The sequence below is a fragment of the Haematobia irritans genome, chromosome 2, assembly GCF_050003625.1.
Source record: "Haematobia irritans isolate KBUSLIRL chromosome 2, ASM5000362v1, whole genome shotgun sequence".
Lineage (NCBI taxonomy): Eukaryota > Metazoa > Arthropoda > Insecta > Diptera > Muscidae > Haematobia > Haematobia irritans.
The window spans coordinates 100263085-100281236 of NC_134398.1; the positions used below are offsets into that span (position 1 = coordinate 100263085).

At 35.4% G+C, this 18152-nt stretch overlaps 1 protein-coding gene across 6 annotated transcripts in view; it reads left to right on the top strand.

Annotated features, from left to right (window-relative positions):
- The window catches only part of LOC142225870 (pseudouridylate synthase RPUSD2-like), a 515296-nt gene that overhangs the window by 219714 nt on the left and 277430 nt on the right, over positions 1 to 18152 (top strand). For all 6 annotated transcript variants that reach the window (XM_075295721.1, XM_075295716.1, XM_075295720.1 and 3 more), the window contains one exon: positions 13610 to 13708. In XM_075295721.1, coding sequence (XP_075151836.1) covers positions 13610 to 13708 — 99 coding nt within the window. The remainder of the gene's footprint in view (positions 1 to 13609; positions 13709 to 18152) is intronic.

The window sequence follows — 18152 nt, forward strand, 5'->3', positions numbered from 1 at the left end:
CAGGTTGCAGATTTATAATCTTCTTTTGCAGTTGTAGTCGTTTAGCATAAAATGGTGTATTAAGGAGCTCGGTAATTTAATTTTAGTAACAATTCCTTTCCAAAATTTCCACACATTGAAATCGTCTATTAAAATTTGAACCAATCAACGACAAAAATAATGGGAAAGTAATGTAATATTTGGTATCATATTGACGATACTTTGCAAATTCTGGAAATAGAAAAAATATAAATTGAAAATACATATTTTTATTATTTTCGGATATTTTTCATATTTTTAAATCCAAAAGAAAGAACTTTTTACCATTACATAATTCAGCTCATTAGTTTATATATCAGGTATACTGCTCTGTACTTGGGTTCAAACTGCAAAAGGCAGGTAAAACAAAAATGCAATTTAATGCCAACTTTCGCAACTTCAAGGTGAATCCTCCAACAAACCCATACCGCTCTTGGTTTTAAGAAAACTAGGAGTGAAACAAATTTATAATTTTAAATGATCAATACGGTACCCACCTTTTGATTGCAAACATATTCTTATATATTTGATAAAATGATGGAGTTGATGGGATTGATTGTTCAAATTCACGAAATAAAATTGATCACTAAAAGATATGAATAAGAAATATATTATTTTAGTCCGTTTAATGTAAAGAGGATTCAATGGAAACGATATTCACATTTCACAATTTCTTACCTTCAATAAACGTAGATTGTTTTCCATTTTTACAATACCACAAAACACAAACGCAGTCTCTCATATATTTTTTCATATCTTTACCACGTGTTGTTGCACACTTTATTTATTTCAACCCTTTGCTATGATTTGTTGTTGCGTTCAAAATATTTATGCACACATTTTGAATGCAGCAGACAGAATGTCGCCAATCATGTTTTTCAATTTACGCGAAAAACAAAAACCCAACCGTTCGTTACGAGTTACTTCCACAGACTAATCTCTCCATCATACATTGTTGAATAAATACACATCCTCTTGTTCTCTTTTCGCTCTTTCCATTGTTCAAAATTATTCAATTTCAATCACAAAGGTGATTGGATCAATTACATGTGTAATTGGAAACGGAAAATTTTTCAATCACGTTTGTTTGAAAATTATTTCCCAATTGATTAACAAATTGATTGAATCAATTAATATTTTAATTGGAAACGTAACAAACATCAATCATTTTTTTAATTGGTTTTTATTCGGATTTGATTAAATAATTAATTGAATCAATTAACATATTAATTGAATCCGTTTCCAAATTCAATTAAGTGTTTAATTGAAAAAAAATGTTGGTGATAATTTTTTGTGTGTACCATTCATTGAATTTGATGTCAAAAACCAATCATTTGTTTAATTGAATCAATTTAAAAAATAATTCAAAATCGTGCTTGTTTTCAATCAAAATGGGTGATTGTCTCAATACAATTCTTTACTTCATATAAAATATGGATTAAAATATCAAAATTTTTGATGTTTTGATTATCCGGAAAAATTTGTGTAAAAATTGATTTCGACGAACATAATCTTTGTCCCATTCCCAAGTTGATGGAAAAGATCTTAACAAATTGTATTTCTGATCAGACTTCTTCATTGTTATCTGCAAATCAACATGGTTTACGAAGAATCTATCGACCATAACAAACTTTTTGAAATTTGCTTGTTTGGTTAATGATGCTTTTAAAGATCGCTTTCAAACAGGTACGATATACACCGATTTCAGTAAAGCATTCGACAAAGCTAATCATGCTCTCCTTTTTAGTGCAACATCTAGACATATCACTGTTACCTCGGGTGTTCCCCCGGGCAGCCACCTTGGACCTGTTTTATTTTGCCTGTTCATCAATTATAAAATTTTCAAATATTCTTATGTTCGCGGATGACGTAAAGATACTTCGTTTCTTTAATAATTCCGAAAAAACAAAAGTATCTTCAATTCGACATTGGAATTTTATGCGATTGGTGTGAGATAATTTAATGAAATTAAATATATCGAAATGTAAATTAACCCTCTAATGCCCAATCCCTTTAGGAGGGCTTCGATATATCAGGAAGCTTTTAGTAAAACACACCTTAAGACAACAATAATGGGTAACATAAAAAGAAAACTTAGTTAAAACTGTTCAAGAGGCTTTGCAGCATATATTGAAATTTACCGTATACATTTTTCTTGTTTCGTTTTCATGCTTTTGTGTCGTTAACATTGAATATTTAATCAGCTGGCAAAAAAAGAGGGTTAATGCACTTTTCGAGAGGAACTGTGTTTGAGTAGAGTTATTCTATTAAGACTAATGACCTGGAAGCAGTCGATTCTTTCAAGGTCATGGATTGCTAATAGACCAGCGTCTGAACTTTCGCCAACACATCTCTAAGGCTATCAGTAAAGCATTTGTTACTCTTGACAAAGACAATTTACACTTCATTAGTGCGAAGCAATCTTGAGTATGGTTCTATAATTTAGAATCCATCTTATGCCATCCACTCAAATAAGATAGAAGCCGTCCAGAAGCAATTTCTTTTATTCTGCCTTCGAACCAGAGGTTGGGATCGTTTATCAATTTCGCTTAAATCTTATAAAATTACCCTCACTGCATAGTCGTAGAACTATGTTAAATATTTCTTTCATAATGAAGGTGAAATTGATTCAGAGTTTCTTGTGAACAAACTGTCTTAATATACCTGGGAGGTATATATTAAAAATCAGTATAATAGATCAAACTATGCGAATAACGATCCATTTCGAAGGTTATGTATTCAGTTCAATAAATATTTTAACTTTATAAATTTGTCTGAGAACCGAGTTATTTTGAAGAGAAATACTATTTTGCTCCTAAACCAGTAGTTATATTTATCTTTGTTTGTACATATTAGTCTGTAAGGATTTTGTATCTATAGACCTAATAAAAAAAATAAAATTCGAGCTGATAGAAAAAACCAATTGCAGATTTGGATTCAGCGTCCCAAATAACCTTGAAAAGAATAGTTAGTTCTTATTCTATAGAACCATTGTTCCCCTGTGTAATGCTATACGCTGTTGTGGACTTTTGGACCACTCTTTTTGTAAACCAGCAATATACAGAAAAACACGCTTTAGTCTCTGAATGCCTTCAACGGTGGGGTTAACCAGATACCTTGATAAAAAACCAACGCTGTACGCCAAATCTGGTCTGGTTCCAAACATTAAATACATAAGTGCACCTACTGCTAGTCTATATGGAAATTCGTCTTTTACTTTTCTTAGCATATGACTTCTGCGAAATTTTGATATAATCTTCATTATTTCCAATTTCCATACCAAGAAAATATGTTGCATCACTATAAGCAATTTTGAACTCTGATTGTAGATTCTTGAGAAAAGACCGTAGGTCTTCCTTATCAGAAGCGGCAACTAAGCCATCATCAACATAGAGAACAAGTATTAGCTCTTTTCCATTCTTCTTTCTTATGTACAGACAACTGTCAGCCGAACTTGTATTGAATCCCATCTTGATTAGGAAGTTTGCCATTCTTTTATTCCAACACATGGGGGCTTGCTTTAATCCATAAAGGCTGCGTTTAAGAAGGCAAACTCTGTTTGTGCCATCACTAAAGCCCTCGGGTTGTTGCATATAAATAGTTTCACGATTTGTGAGTTGCCATGTCTTGTTTTCCATCAAAGAGTTAATTTCATTTTTCATGGCTCTAATCCACACTCCTCGCTGTTCACTTTCAAGAGCTTGTGAATATGTTGATGGCGTTTCTGTGTTATATACAAATTCTTGTGACATCATTATAAAATCATCATTTGTAGCACTAGAAATGGGTATTGTTCCGTTTCTTAAGCATTTTACATCCCTTTCACTATTGCCAGAGCTATTTCTCTGACGCTTATTGTTCGTTGCTCTGTTAGTTTCTATTTCGTTTTCAATAGAACTTTCAACATCTTCCACATCGCTTTCAGAGTTATTATCGCTTGCTTTTGGGACACCTTCTTCTTTTCATTTCATTTTTTCTTGTCGCCCAGAATCGTCATCATTCTGTAGAGGAATATCTTGCGGGTTTACATCTTCCTGAATATCTTTAATACAATTGTACTCTTGATCTTGTATTCCACAATTTAAAGGTATTGGTATTGACACTTTTTGTTTGTTTCCCACTTCTAAATTCTTGGATTCTGTATCTCCTTGGCTTTGCACTAATTTGTCATTTGCAGCATTATTATCAGTACAACCATGGACATTCTCATCAAATATTACATCTCTGGATACCTTTACTACATGTTGATCTTTAATATAAACACGGTACGATTCGTCGCCTTCATATTCAACAAGATAGCATTTTTCTGATTTCTTATCCATTTTCTTGCGAAGTTGACTGGGAATGTGATCCTATAATACGAAGGTGCCGAATTCTTGGTTTCTTGCCATACCACAGTTCAAACGGGCTTTTGCCTTCTTCAGATGATTTTCCTGTGCGATTCAAAATATAAATAGCCGATTTTACGAATTCTTCCCACAACGATTTTGGAAATTCAATGCCTTTATTTGAGTACATAAAAGTTCGAGCCATTTCTACGAGTACAATAGTTCTATTTTCTCTTTCTGCACCGCCGTTTTGTTGAGGCGTATATGGGGCAGTAAACTTCTGAGCTACTCATTTTGAGCAAGAATTTCCTTTACTTCTGCGTTGTCGATTTCACCACCGTTACCGCTTAATAACGTCTTCACTGTGTGACCTTGACTTTTCGAATGGGCAAGCATTTATAACAAAGTATCTTTTACTTCCGACTTTTGTTTTACCATGTATCCATACCGAAATATGGTGAAATTGTCCTTAAAAACGACAAGATACTTGTATCCTCTAAAGGAAGGAGGAAATGGCCCACAAACATCAGCAAAAATTAACTCACCTGGAGCTTTTACGGTCTCACGCTTTGCAAAAGGCAATCTTGTAAACTTTCCGAAAACGCAAGGTTAACAAATTTCATTTTGGTTCTTCACGCGAATGCCCATTTCCTTCTGTAATTTATGTTTGACATGTCGTTTATCCTGGTGACCCCATCTTCCATAGAACAATTGAAGCTTTGAATTATCTATGGAAATTGCAGCACTTTGTTTTGGAGAAATGGGATGAAAATCTATTCTGTAAAGACTTCCACATTGTTCTCGTCGTCCAGACAAAACAGTTCGTCCATTTACATCAAACGTGCACTCTTTCATTGTAGACCTAAACTTACCCAGCAAAAAAATTTGGAAGTTCTTCCAAAGGCTCAACTTTAAAAGCACTTCCAAAAGATGTACTCCCAACGATGTTCTTTATTTTAACTACACAGGAAGTTCTTTTAATTCAATTTTTTATAACTTGGTTTTTTTCATACTTTTAATGGGTAATTTTAACTTTTTTTGTTTCAAATTGGTTAAAAACAGTTTAAGAATTCATAAAATGGTACAAATTATTTAAATTTTGTCGAAAAAAATGCTAAGTCCAATCTGAAAAAATTGTGAATTTTTGAAAATATTTGAAGTCAAACGTTTCAAACAAGCGTTAGAATCCATTAAGAATTATAAAAAATTATAAAAATTATTTATTTGACAAAATATCAAAGAATTTTTTAATTTACACCCAAAACATTGAATTCGGCTCACACCTAAAGAAGTGATGCAAATTCAGTGCAACGGCTGTTAAAATGGAGGACTTCCGTCCTATGACAAGCCCATGTTAAATTCATCGCTTCTGCGTCAATTTTGCACCACTTCCGGATCCAAAAAGAACATTTTCATTACTTTTTTGGCGACGCTTTTTTTGCTGGGTACTTGAAGGGTTTCTGTCGTGAGCATCCAAAACAGAAAAAAGATTTCTTGAAATATTAGGAACATACCAGACGTCGTATAGTTTTATGGTACTCTTGATATTATTGACTCTTGATGACATTTCTATAGTTCCTTTTCCTAATGCATTTAGGGTTTCCTTACCTGCAGCCTGTATAGAATGTGGTTCTCCGAATTATTCATAATCAAGGAAAAATTCTGATGAATTCGTAACATGTCTCGTTGCGCCATTGTCAACCCACCATTCGCAACTTGAATAACTCATATTAACTTCATTAGACGCCGAATGAAGTGCAACATTCGAATGAGGTTTGTCCGTTGGCTTTGTCTTACTTGGCTTTCCATCATCAATCCACTTTTTGCAATCTTTAATCCAGTGTCCCTTTTTCTTGCGGTAATGACATATTCCATCTTTTCTGATTCGGTGCTCCATTTTCTCATTTGCGATTAATGCCTCCTGATTTTTAGACGTTGCTTCAAATTGCTGATGGAACGACTGCCAAACATCATAAGCAGATTCTTTATCCATTACCTTCATGAAAATTTCGTCAGATATCGTATTTGTGATCAGAGTCTTCGCATAGCTGTTGGCCTTCCTGTGGAAATCACTGCAAATCTTGTGATTTCTTACTTGAGCTTCTGTCGCTCCTTCTGGTAGATGTTCCGGCTTTGTAATTCTGTGCTCAATTACATCCAGAGCACCCTCGCAGAAGTCCATAAAATCCTTGACCTTTCGCTTCCAAATCGGCCAGTCCGACTCACCACATAACTGCTTAATATTCTTCCAAAATTCCATTTTCTTTTATATTTTTCTTTAAATATATAAAATTTTAGTTTTTGGATACTTCAAAAAATTGTTTTTTTCTTTTTCGAAAAATTTATTTATTTAAATTGAGCGGAGGGCCCATAACCTATTGTGTATGAATATTTTATTGAAGTAAAAGCAAAATCAATCGACATACAATATTTGACAAAGAATACCAAAACTGAAAACATACAAAATAGTTGTTGAGGGCAAGTTGAAATATAACAAGTATTAATTCATTAAACACATTTTTCAACAACATATTCCCTTAATTTCATGCTGCATCTATAGCCTTTGGACATTTTGGCCAAATAGTCACCTGCAACAACGGCTATGCGGTTGTGCGAGGCATCGCTGCACAGTGCTCGGTGCTGTGTGGAGTTTGCGGCCAAAAATACTTCCAGTATATAGATATCATTGTAAAATTTCGGTTACGGTTTTATAATTAAGTCAGAACTATTCAATGATAAAATGGAATTGATTGATGACGTTTTGGTTTACTTCTTGGGCTTCTAGAAACCATAGTTTCTATCCGATTTCCCTGAAATTGGAAATCTAGAGGTATTTTAGGACCACTAATAGGTATGCCGAAAATGGATGCATGGTGTGCCGGTCCATGCATTTATATAGCCCCCATATAGACCGATATCCCGATTTTACTTCTTGGGCTCTAGAAACCGTATTTTCTCTCCGATTTGCTTTAAACTTGAAATCTAGTGGTATTTGAGCACCACAAATAGATGCGAAGAAAATTATGGCTATCGGGCCCCCATAGACCGATCTTCTAAATTGTTTTTGGCTTCTAGTAAACGTATTCATATTTAGATATAAAAACAACAAGGCCGCTTCGGTCTGAGGGAGATAACACAAAACAACTACAAAGACGGACAAAAGAAAACAGCTTACGGGCAGTTCGGAAACTTCTTAGCCTAGTACAAAAAGCGCGGTATAAACAGAAAAAAGTTAAGTGTTTTGGAAACTTTCATCTCTGTTATGAACACATGTTAAATTTTGTTTCGATCTGGCAACTCCTTCATATAGAAACAGGTGTTCAAAAAAGACGCATCCGCAATTTTTTTACAATGGAAAAATTAGAAATGCGTGCTGTCATTAAATATTTACATAATAGAGGTTTATCGGGACAAGAAATTCATTATGATATGGTGAATGTGTTAGGTGAAAGTGCTCCTTCATATGTAACAGTAAAAAATTGGGGTGCTGAATTTAAACGTGGTCGTAAAAGCATTGAATATGAACCACGTAGTGGACGTCCCAAAACAGCAACAACAACAGAAATTGTAGCCAAAGTGCATGATATGGTATTAAATCATTGACGAATAAAAGTGCGTGAAATTGCTAATATCATGGGCATCTCAAATGATCGAGTCCATTTAATTTTGCATGAAGAACTACAGATGAAAAAGTTTTCTGCAAGATGGGTGCCGCATTTGTTAACAGTCGATCAAAAACGCATAAGAATGAACATTTCTCAAGCTTGTTTGGATTGTTTGGATGGAAATAAAATGGATTTTAAGCGTAGTTTCATAATTGTTGATGAGACATGGATCCACCACTATACTCCAGAGACAAAAGAACAATCCAAACAATGAACTGAAACTGAAGGAAGTGCCCCAAAGAAGGCAAAAACAATACAATCGGCTGGTAAGGTTATGACAACGGTTTTTTGGGACTTCAAAGGTATTTTAATGATTGACTATCTGCAAAAGGGTAAAACAATAAATTCAGAGTACTATTGCAAACTTTTGGATCAATTAAATATACAAATTTGAGAAAAACGTCCTGGCTTACAACACAAAAAAATAAGTTTTCATCAAGACAACGCACTAGCGCACAAGAATGTTTTAACAATGGCTAAAATCAACGAATTAAAGTTCGAGTTGCTTGACCACCCACTTTATTCTCCTGATTTAGCTCCCAGTGACTTTTACTTCTTCCCAAATCTAAAAAAATCCTTGGTGGCAAGCGTTTTACCTCAACTTAAGATGCAATTACCGTTGTAAACCACTATTTTGAAGACCTTGAATAAAACTATTTTAATCAAGGGATAGAATTGCTAGAAAAGCGTTGGACTAAGTGTGTTGAAGTTTCAGGAGATTATATTGAAAAATAAAAATATTTTTGAAAAACTATGTATTCTCTTTCATTGATAGGCTAAGAAGTTTCCGAACCGCTCTCGTATATTATCAATTTAGAATCTTGGAATATTAACTAATAATGAAGTCTCATTGGAGACTTCAGGGGGCACACAGCTAAAACTCTAGTTAAAATTTGCATATATGTGCGAACGAACACGTAATAATGAGACTGAAAAATTTAATATTCATTTCTATTTATTTCGATAGACGTTTTTCTTCTTTTGTTTTATTTATTTAAAGTTGCACTCAATTTTACTGCTTACTTGTTCTCTCTTTTGAAGCCGTTCTTAAAGATTATAGATGGAATAAAACAAAAACAAATATAAATTTTAAAACCTTGTTTGCATAAGAAACAGTGTTGCCACACTTTTCGACAAACTTCTAACTTGTTTTTTTTATTTTTGGCCAATGGGGTCGACCACTGTGCGCTGTAGTCGGAAAAAAGCCCCGGTCACACTTCGATCCTCACAAAAGTATCAGATGTGCCAAACGGAAAGTGGAATACATTCTGACGAAATTGTATCAATTAATTTCGCGATTGAATCAGAAAAAAAAATTGTGTGTAAGATGTAATTCTTGTGCATAGGTTAGTCAAATAAATAAACAAAAAAGTATAATGACTACTGTATGAGCTGCCATGTTGCTGAGGAAAACGAATCAGTAAAACACCTCTTGTGTGAGTGTCCTGCATTTTGTGTAAGGCGTGAACGAATTTTAGGGGTATGTAGCTTTAGGTTATTGGCGAACCTGGAAAATGTTAACTTAAGCAGTCTGCTAATGTTCTTGAAACAATCAGGTTGGTTCAAGAGAAGAAAATAATCGGGCGGGTTCAACGGTAAAAAAAACTAAGTGCCTACATGAATAGTCTAAGTGAGCCTGAATCAAATCTCCCGATTTTCTAACACAAGCGATTGTGGAAGGCATTTAGTATTGGAAATATTTGTCTTATTAATTGAGTGAAAACAATTTTTTTCACTCGTTAGTTGTCCATGATCAGGCCTCAAGACAAATGATGGTAACTACCAGGTAATGTCGTAAGCTGTCCTACATAGACAAATTCATAAAAAGAGCCAAATTTTAACTTTTTTAGAAAAAACAAACGTATTAAAAATCCATAGCAACAAAAGAACACATTTTGCAAAGAAATACTCAAGTTAGTTACGCATTAAATTCAATTAAAAAACGAATTTGTGCTTGAGTTTTTGAAATTTAATTTTGCAGAAAAAAGTTTTAGGCATTTATCAGTTAAATCTGAAATGGTCTGGGACCTCGAAAATGGTTCTTACCGTATGGTCACACTGGGCAAATATTTGACAGAATTCAAAAAAGAATTCGTCGCCACAGGCAAAGCAGCAAACATTTTTACCTCATTTTTTACCTCATTCATATCAATCCCACGGCGGCGGGTTCTGTGTACCGTATTGACCCGATGGACCCCATCCATTGGCCAGCGGCTGCCACATCAGTGTACGTGTTGTTTCGTCCGTTTTTTGTGTTGGACAAGGTGCATCCCGGGGAGCCTTCTCCGTTTGCTGTTGGTCCGAGTCGGGATAGAGGAGAACCCCGGACCATGGTATTGTTCAGTCTGCCGAAACCTGATCCTCCACCGTTCGGTTTCGGTCAGGTGTAACCGGTGCTTGGAGTGGGTGCATTACCGGAACTGTTCCGGCTTAACATCGCTGGTCGTCTGACTATGCAAGAAGTCAAAACCCCGTAGAGTTAAACAGGGAGTTCTCCAGGGCGGGGTGATATCTCCGGCACTGTTTAACCTCTACCTGTCCTCGATTCCACCCCCTCCTGACGGCGTCGAGATTGTATCTTATGCGGACGATTGCACAATCATGGCATCCGGGCCCATTGTTGATGACATTTGCGATCGATTAAATGTCTACCTCACTGATCTTACCAGTTATTTCACTGCAAGAAATTTGAGGATATCTCCCACCAAATCCTCAGCCACACTTTTCACTACATGGACGGCGGAAGTACGCAGGCAGTTGAATGTCAGAGTCGATGGCGAAACAATTCCGACAACAAGATTCTCGGGGTCACATTCGACAGCCCTTATAAGTCGTCCGCCCATGCCACTGCAATTTGTGATAAGCTCCGCGGTAGAAACTAGGTCCTCAAGTCGCTTGCCGGCAGCACTTGGGTTGCGGACAAAGAAACCTTGTTAACTACATATAAGGCAATTGGCCGGTCAGTGGTAAACTATGCAGCGCCAGTGTGGACACCTCAAACGAGCGATACGCAGTGGAATAACATACAGACCTGTCAGAACGCTGCCCTTAGAACCGCAACAGGATGTCTCCGCAGTACACCCCTGGATCACCTTTATGCGGAGACCAAGATCATCCCAGTGCGTCGACACAACTACATGTTGTCAAAGCAGTACCTCTTGGGTTGTCATCGAAGTTGTCATCCGAATCACCGTCTTGTGGATAGACAACCTCCACCCAGGAATGTAAGGGTAGATCTTCACCTTCTAGAGCCAGAGATCCATACCAGCATACCAGACAGGTCTGACATGAGGATACTGAAGCTGAAGCGGTGAGAAGCTACAAGGTTAATCCTGTTCTTGGAGTCCGACCGCCGCCCATTGCACCGGAGGAGAGAGACCTCCCACGGCAGACAAGGGTAGTTTTGGCCCAACTAAGATCAGGCAAGTGCAGCCGCCTCAATTCATACTTATCAGTGATTGATAGCAGCGTAGCTGACGTGTGTCCCATATGTAATCAAGGGCCACATGACACTCGTCACCTTTTTGCTTGTCCAGCTAAGCCTACCCGTCTCACTACCAGATCACTCTGGACACATCCTTGTCGCAGAGTTCCTTGATCTGGCTACCAGCTGAACTACACAAGCATAGAACAAAATGGATGAAACTACATTAAAAACTGTTACAACAACAACAACCTCATTCATATATTACAATAGTGCTCCAGAAAAAAATTTGATACTCACTTTGGGCAAATATTTGCCTAGTGTGAGCATACCCTTAAACCGTAATGGGTGTTTGGAACTTTCGACATATGTCGAAAGATATCGCGTTAGTTGTTTGACGTCATCGGGAATGCATTTTAATGTGGTTTTGTTAACTAAATTCATAGAATATCAATCTAATCAAAATGGAAGATATTTAGGATTTTATTCTTTAACGTGGCTGCTAATCCAAATTTAGACCCAACCTTATAGTCCATTATCATCCTCGCAAAAGAGGATTTTGACTAAAATTCTCATAGATTTCAGTTGATTTTTAATATGGAAATATCAGCTGGCTGGTAGAGGATTTCAATAAAATCTCTTTCAAAATCCCCTATAGTGCCGTGTGCAACTGTGATTTTAGTACTAAACATACGTTTTTTGCAACCCTGCCCTAATGTGAATTGTAGATGTTTGTGTGTGTGCCTGTGAACATTGTCATTTGACATACTCGTATTTGAGAAGTTTTTATGTTGGCCAAAAACGAATGGAGCTAAATTGTTTGCTCCAAAATTTACTTAAATCAAAGATTAATTTGATGCTAAATGATTGATGCTAAAATGACAATATTCACTGTAAACTGAAAATTGTTAAAATGTTTCCATTTTCTACTTTGTAACAAAAAACAGCCTTTAAATGCTCAAATCAACGAAATCTCGTTATTTTGCCAGTCTGAACATTTGAGAGTTGTAAATAGCGAGATTTCGTGCCTACAATTACTTGGATCCAAAGATTTTGACCTTCCCTTAAGGATTTTGGTATTGATTCCGACCCAAAGATGCGGCTTCTTTAAAATAAAGAATTTTTTTAGCGACATATCTGGCTATAAATCTAGGACCAATAAAATTAAAATTAGGATATACATCTCATTTATCAAATTTTCAGTCTCTTTTCGGTTTTTAATAAAGGTACTCACGTACAAACAAATGCCAGTTAAAAAATTCAAATTATAACGGATACTTCAAAGTAAAAAATGTTTTCTTAATTCCAAAAAACTTTAAACCAAAGACGCTAAATCCTCAATATAAGTCGTAGTCTATATTTGAAGCGTTTTCATATTAAATCTAAAGTTTCAATATTTTAGTTAATTTAAGGACAATTTCTATAAATCAAAAATGTGTTTCTTTACTTTAAGGAAAATTAGCCTTAGTTTACAAAATTTGTGTGCTAAATTTAATGCAAAAATTTTTTGAAGCAAGGATTATAAACTTTTTTAAAATAAAATTTCATTATTTTAAAGAAATTTGTCCTTAATATTTTGTAAATTTCGCATCCTAAAATTTAGGTTGCGTAATCTTTAATATCACGTAAATATTTTTTTAGTGAAGTCGAAACGCAGTAGTTTAACCTTGTTTTACATTTTCTTTGTTCATATTTTGATTGAGCCTTCAATTTAGACACTTCAATTAGGGAACAACTAAAAAGGAGCCATAAAGAGCCGGAACTCCAGATTGTAAATGGTCAGTACCTAACAGATGTTAACATCATAATTTACATTAGACAAAATTCTTGTTATTATATATTGCCGATGGGACTTCTGGAGCATTTGGTTACTTTGTATTACAATTGTTCTCTTGGGAAGTGGGGTGTACCAAATTTAGTACAATTGTACATCCTTGATGTAGGGTAGTCTTACGTTGAGCTACATGCCGTCAATCGAATATTTCGGATAGGCTGCATTGGATTTTCCAATCGAAAAAAAGTTCCGTTTTTTGTGGAAAATGTGTAAATATGCAACACATTTCTGACCTATCGAAGTCACCATAAGTGAGCATGAAAAAAGAGGTCTAAATTAATCTAACCAAGTGTACACAAAATCAATATTTTTATTAAGGTACTCCTTTTTTATTTTTTAGATATTTTCCGATTTCGATGATAATACCGAAAAGAAGAAAGTGCAAAATCCAGAAAAGCGAAAAGTGGGAGACAGTGATCAATTAAAGGATTTGAAAAAGGTAAGTTGCGTTTCCCCTATAGTCTTACAATCGGCTTAACGAATAAAAACGTTTAATTGAATCGCTTAATTTTGTACGACCTTGGTAGTGAATTATTTAGGACATTCTTAGATCCTTCCCCAATGGGATTTTAAAAATGTAAATAAAATACAATAAAAATAAAATCTATCCGACGTTTCGTTGGACAATTACATCCATGTACACTGAAGAAAAAACATGCCAGGTTCTGGCATGTACATATCTGGAGCTTCCAAGAAGACAAATTCTCATTTCCATGTAATTTCTCGATATTAAAATCGTCTATATTTGATGTCCTGTCAAAAAAATGTTCTTTTCAGCGACAAATTTCCCAATAATCAGTTAAAAAAACGCCTTTATTGAATAATAGTTTTTAAACGGAATGAAAAAATATTTTCCAGAGAAACCAAATAATATCAAACGTTTTAAAAATCCTACTTGGTTACAAAGTATATTATTAAGTAACATTTCTGTTAACAACATGCAAACAGACAAGAAACTTAAAGACAATTTCATTAATTTTGAAAATTTTTTCATGTTGACCTTAGTCAAACTAAATTTTCTTTATGTTAAGATGGACAAGAAGAAAATATCGGAGAAATGCGTCTTCAATGCTAAGCAAAATTCGCACTCGTATTTTAAGGAGATATATATATATCCTGCACTGTTAGAAAAATATGTTTTTCATATGTTCCGATATAAACCAAATGTGTTTCGGGCACAATTTTTAAACACAATATATTTAAGTGCAAACATGTAATGTTCCTAAACTAACACAAAATGTTTGGGACACATATGTTCATTTGTTAGAATATATTATGTTTGAGGTATGAATGTTTCATAAAAATAATATGTGTGAATGTAAACATATATAAATTTACAAATTTCGAGTAAAGATATATATGTTGTGATATTTTATTCAGAGAGCGACAGAGAGAGATGGAAACTGGGAGGGAGCAATTTCTGTGAAACCGCCTGTATGTTGTTTCGGAAAACTTTTATGATAATGTGATATGCTTAAGTCTAAATATTATTTAATTTGAATATTAGAATGAGAATTCGGAGTAAAAAGAATAGACATTCGGAACCAAGAGAATAGACATTTGAAAAAAACAGCATGTGTTTTCGCCTTGAGAGCAGCATTTTATGTACGTGTGGACGTGTGTTTTGTTTATCATTTTGACATTATGGGCACAATTTTTTTCTTGGTTCGTTAAAAGAAATCGGAACGGACGAGGAGGAAATTAAACAAACGGTGGAAAATTACAAAGGGATCTTCATAAAAATAACGAAAGGGCACTATACTATTTTTAGAGTTGGGACAGTAAAATGAAAAAAGGAGGAAGTAGTGAAAAATTAAACAGTAAAATGTATAAAAAGAAAGTTTAGTTCCTCTTTATTAATAAGTAGTCCAAGATGAGTTGACGGACACCTTCAAATATAAAAGCGGGCATTAAGTTCAAATTTGTAGATAAAAAGTTTATTTTCTTTAAAATGAATTATTAAAGAAAAGTAAAAGGCAAGACAGGGTCATTATAGAGCGATAATGGAACTTAATACCGGCCTCAAAGGTAAAAATTAAAGTAAGTATAAAACACGATAAATTTTAAATGCAATGGTGTTAAATTCTAGTAAAAAACTGTTCACGCTTAAATAAATGTGTGTATATTATAAAATTATTTATGTATGTTTATACTCGACTCCACGTTCTTCTTTTGTTAGAGTGTTTGAATTCCTTCCAAAATTTCAAACTTTTATACCAAAAACAATATTTTGTTATAAAATTTTTCTTTTTGCAATAAAAAAATAATATTTTATCCAAAAGCTCAGTCCATTTCGTTTATATCAAACACTGTTTCTGAATGCAAATCTTTAATAACCCACATTTCGTTTCATTATAAAAATTTAATATAGTATAAATATAATGTGTAAATTACAAAAAAAAATGGTGTTCGGTCGGAGCAGAGATTGAACCCACTACCCTTTGCATGAAAGGCGGACATGCTAACCATTGCTCCACGTGGCAAACAAATGTACGTTTCTGTTAAATAATGTTTTGTTTGCATCGGCTCGTGGGCGCTGCAGACTATGCTACATAAATATAACTTGTAACGATAATTGTCTACTGGTGACTATAACAGCTACGTAGCCCAGTGGATAGTGTGTTGGCTTACAAACTGTATGGTCCTCGGTTCGATTCTCCGTCCAGGCGAAAGGTAAAATTTAAAAAATTATAAAAATGAATATTTTTCTCAACATTTTGTATTACAGAAAAAGGTGGCAAGAACTAGAAAATTTCGTGGAAGTGAAAATTATGTGAGGGAATGAGCGCAATCTTCTTTGGGGAAAATTCTTCCAATCATATAATATTTTTGGGCTCAAAATGCTTCCAAACATATAATATGTTCACATAACACAAACATATTAATGTTTCGGCAGTATCCAATAATATATGTGCTTCTTGCAAAATATGTTTGGAACATATGCTAGAGAAGCGATTTTTTTGAGGGTGTGGGTTTTAGTAACCATTGTGTTTAAATATTTTGGGCACAGCAAAGCTGACACAGCATCAGAAATCCTTTGCAAATGTATTGAACCAGCGTAGCTACTCCAGCTGTTAGTACATTGCCAGGAAGTATATAATTGCCGAAATCTCACCACTTTGAGGAAGAAGTAACTGAATTTGATTCCTATTAGAGACAACTAGAGGAACACTCTTCAGTTGTCAAAATGCCGTCCAGAGACAACTAGAGGAACATCTGGAGTTAGGTTAGGTTAGGTTAAAGTGGCAGCCCGATTAAGATTCAGGCTCACTTAGACTATTCAGTCCATTGTGATACCACATTAACTAAAAGTACCTATTACATATGGGCACTTCTAGTTTTAACCGCTGAACCTTCTTGATTATTTTTCTTTGTTGAACCAACCAGATTGTTCCAAAAACATTAGCAGACTGCTTAAGTTAACGTTTTCCAGATCCGCCAGTAATCTGAAGCTATATGCTCCTAAAAGTTGCTTGCGCTTTACACAAAATGCAGGACACTCACACAAGAGGTGTTTAATTGATTCTTTTTCCTCCGCATCATGACAGCTCATACAATAGTCATTATACTTCGCGCCAATAGTTTTTGCAAAATCGCCTATCAGGCAGCGACCCGTTATAGCAGATATCAGGAGTGATATCTGACGTCTCGAGAACATTAGCATATCTAGTGTGCGGTTTAAGTTGAAATGGGGCCATATTTGCTTGGTGTCGTTACAACCCTTGCAATTCTCCCATCGAACATTTGCCATCCTAACAGCCTTCTCACGCAGCATGAGCTTGCAGGTAGCTAGGGGCATACCAACAAATTCCAGTTCCCCTGGAATATGTAAGGTAGTCCCTAGCCTTGCCAACTCATCCGCTTCGCAGTTCCCCGGTATGTTCCTATGGCCAGGCACCCATATTAGGTGAATATTGTACTGCTCAGCCATCTCATTGAGAGATTTGCGGCAATCGATGGCCGTTTTCGAGTTGAGGAACACAGAGTCCAAGGATTTTATTGCAGGTTGACTGTCTGAGTATATATTAATGCCAATATTTGTTGGAACATTACTTCTCAGCCAATTCGCCACCTCTCTTATTGCTAATATTTCAGCCTGAAAAACACTACAGTGATTAGGTAATCTTTTCGCTATTCGAATTTCCAGATCTTTAGAATATACTCCGAACCCCACTTGTCCATTCAATTTGGAGCCATCAGTATAGAAATCTATATATCTTTTATTCCCCGGGGTCTGTGTACACCACGCCTCACTGTTGGGAATTAGAGTTTCAAACTTTTTGTCGAAAAGTGGTTTTGCCAGGGTATAATCCACTACGTTAGGCACATCTGGCATTATTTTGAGGACCGAACTATGACCGTACATTTTTTCCGACCACAGCGATAGCTCGCGCAACCGCACAGCCGTTGTTGCAGCTGACTGTTTGGCCAAAATGTCTAAAGGCAATAGATGTAGCATGACATTAAGGGAGTCTGTTCCTGTCTTACTAAATGCGCCTGAGATACATAAGCTCGCCATACGCTGAACTTTATCTAAACAAGTCGGTTTCTGAAGTGCCGGCCACCAGACTACAACACCATATAGCATTATAGGTCTAACTACTGCAGTGTATAGCCAATGCACAATTTTTGGTTTTAGTCCCCACTTTTTCCCTATTGCCTTTTTGCACGAGTACAAAGCTACCGTGGCTTTTCTCGCCCTCTCTTCAATATTAAGCCTAAAATTCAGCTTCCTGTCCAAAATAACGCCAAGGTATTTTGCACACTCACCAAAGGGAATTTCAGTACCCCCTAAGGAAATGGGCCTAACCGTGGGAGTTTTACGATCTTTGCAGTACATGACTAGTTCTGTCTTTGCTGGATTTACACCAAGACCATTATCT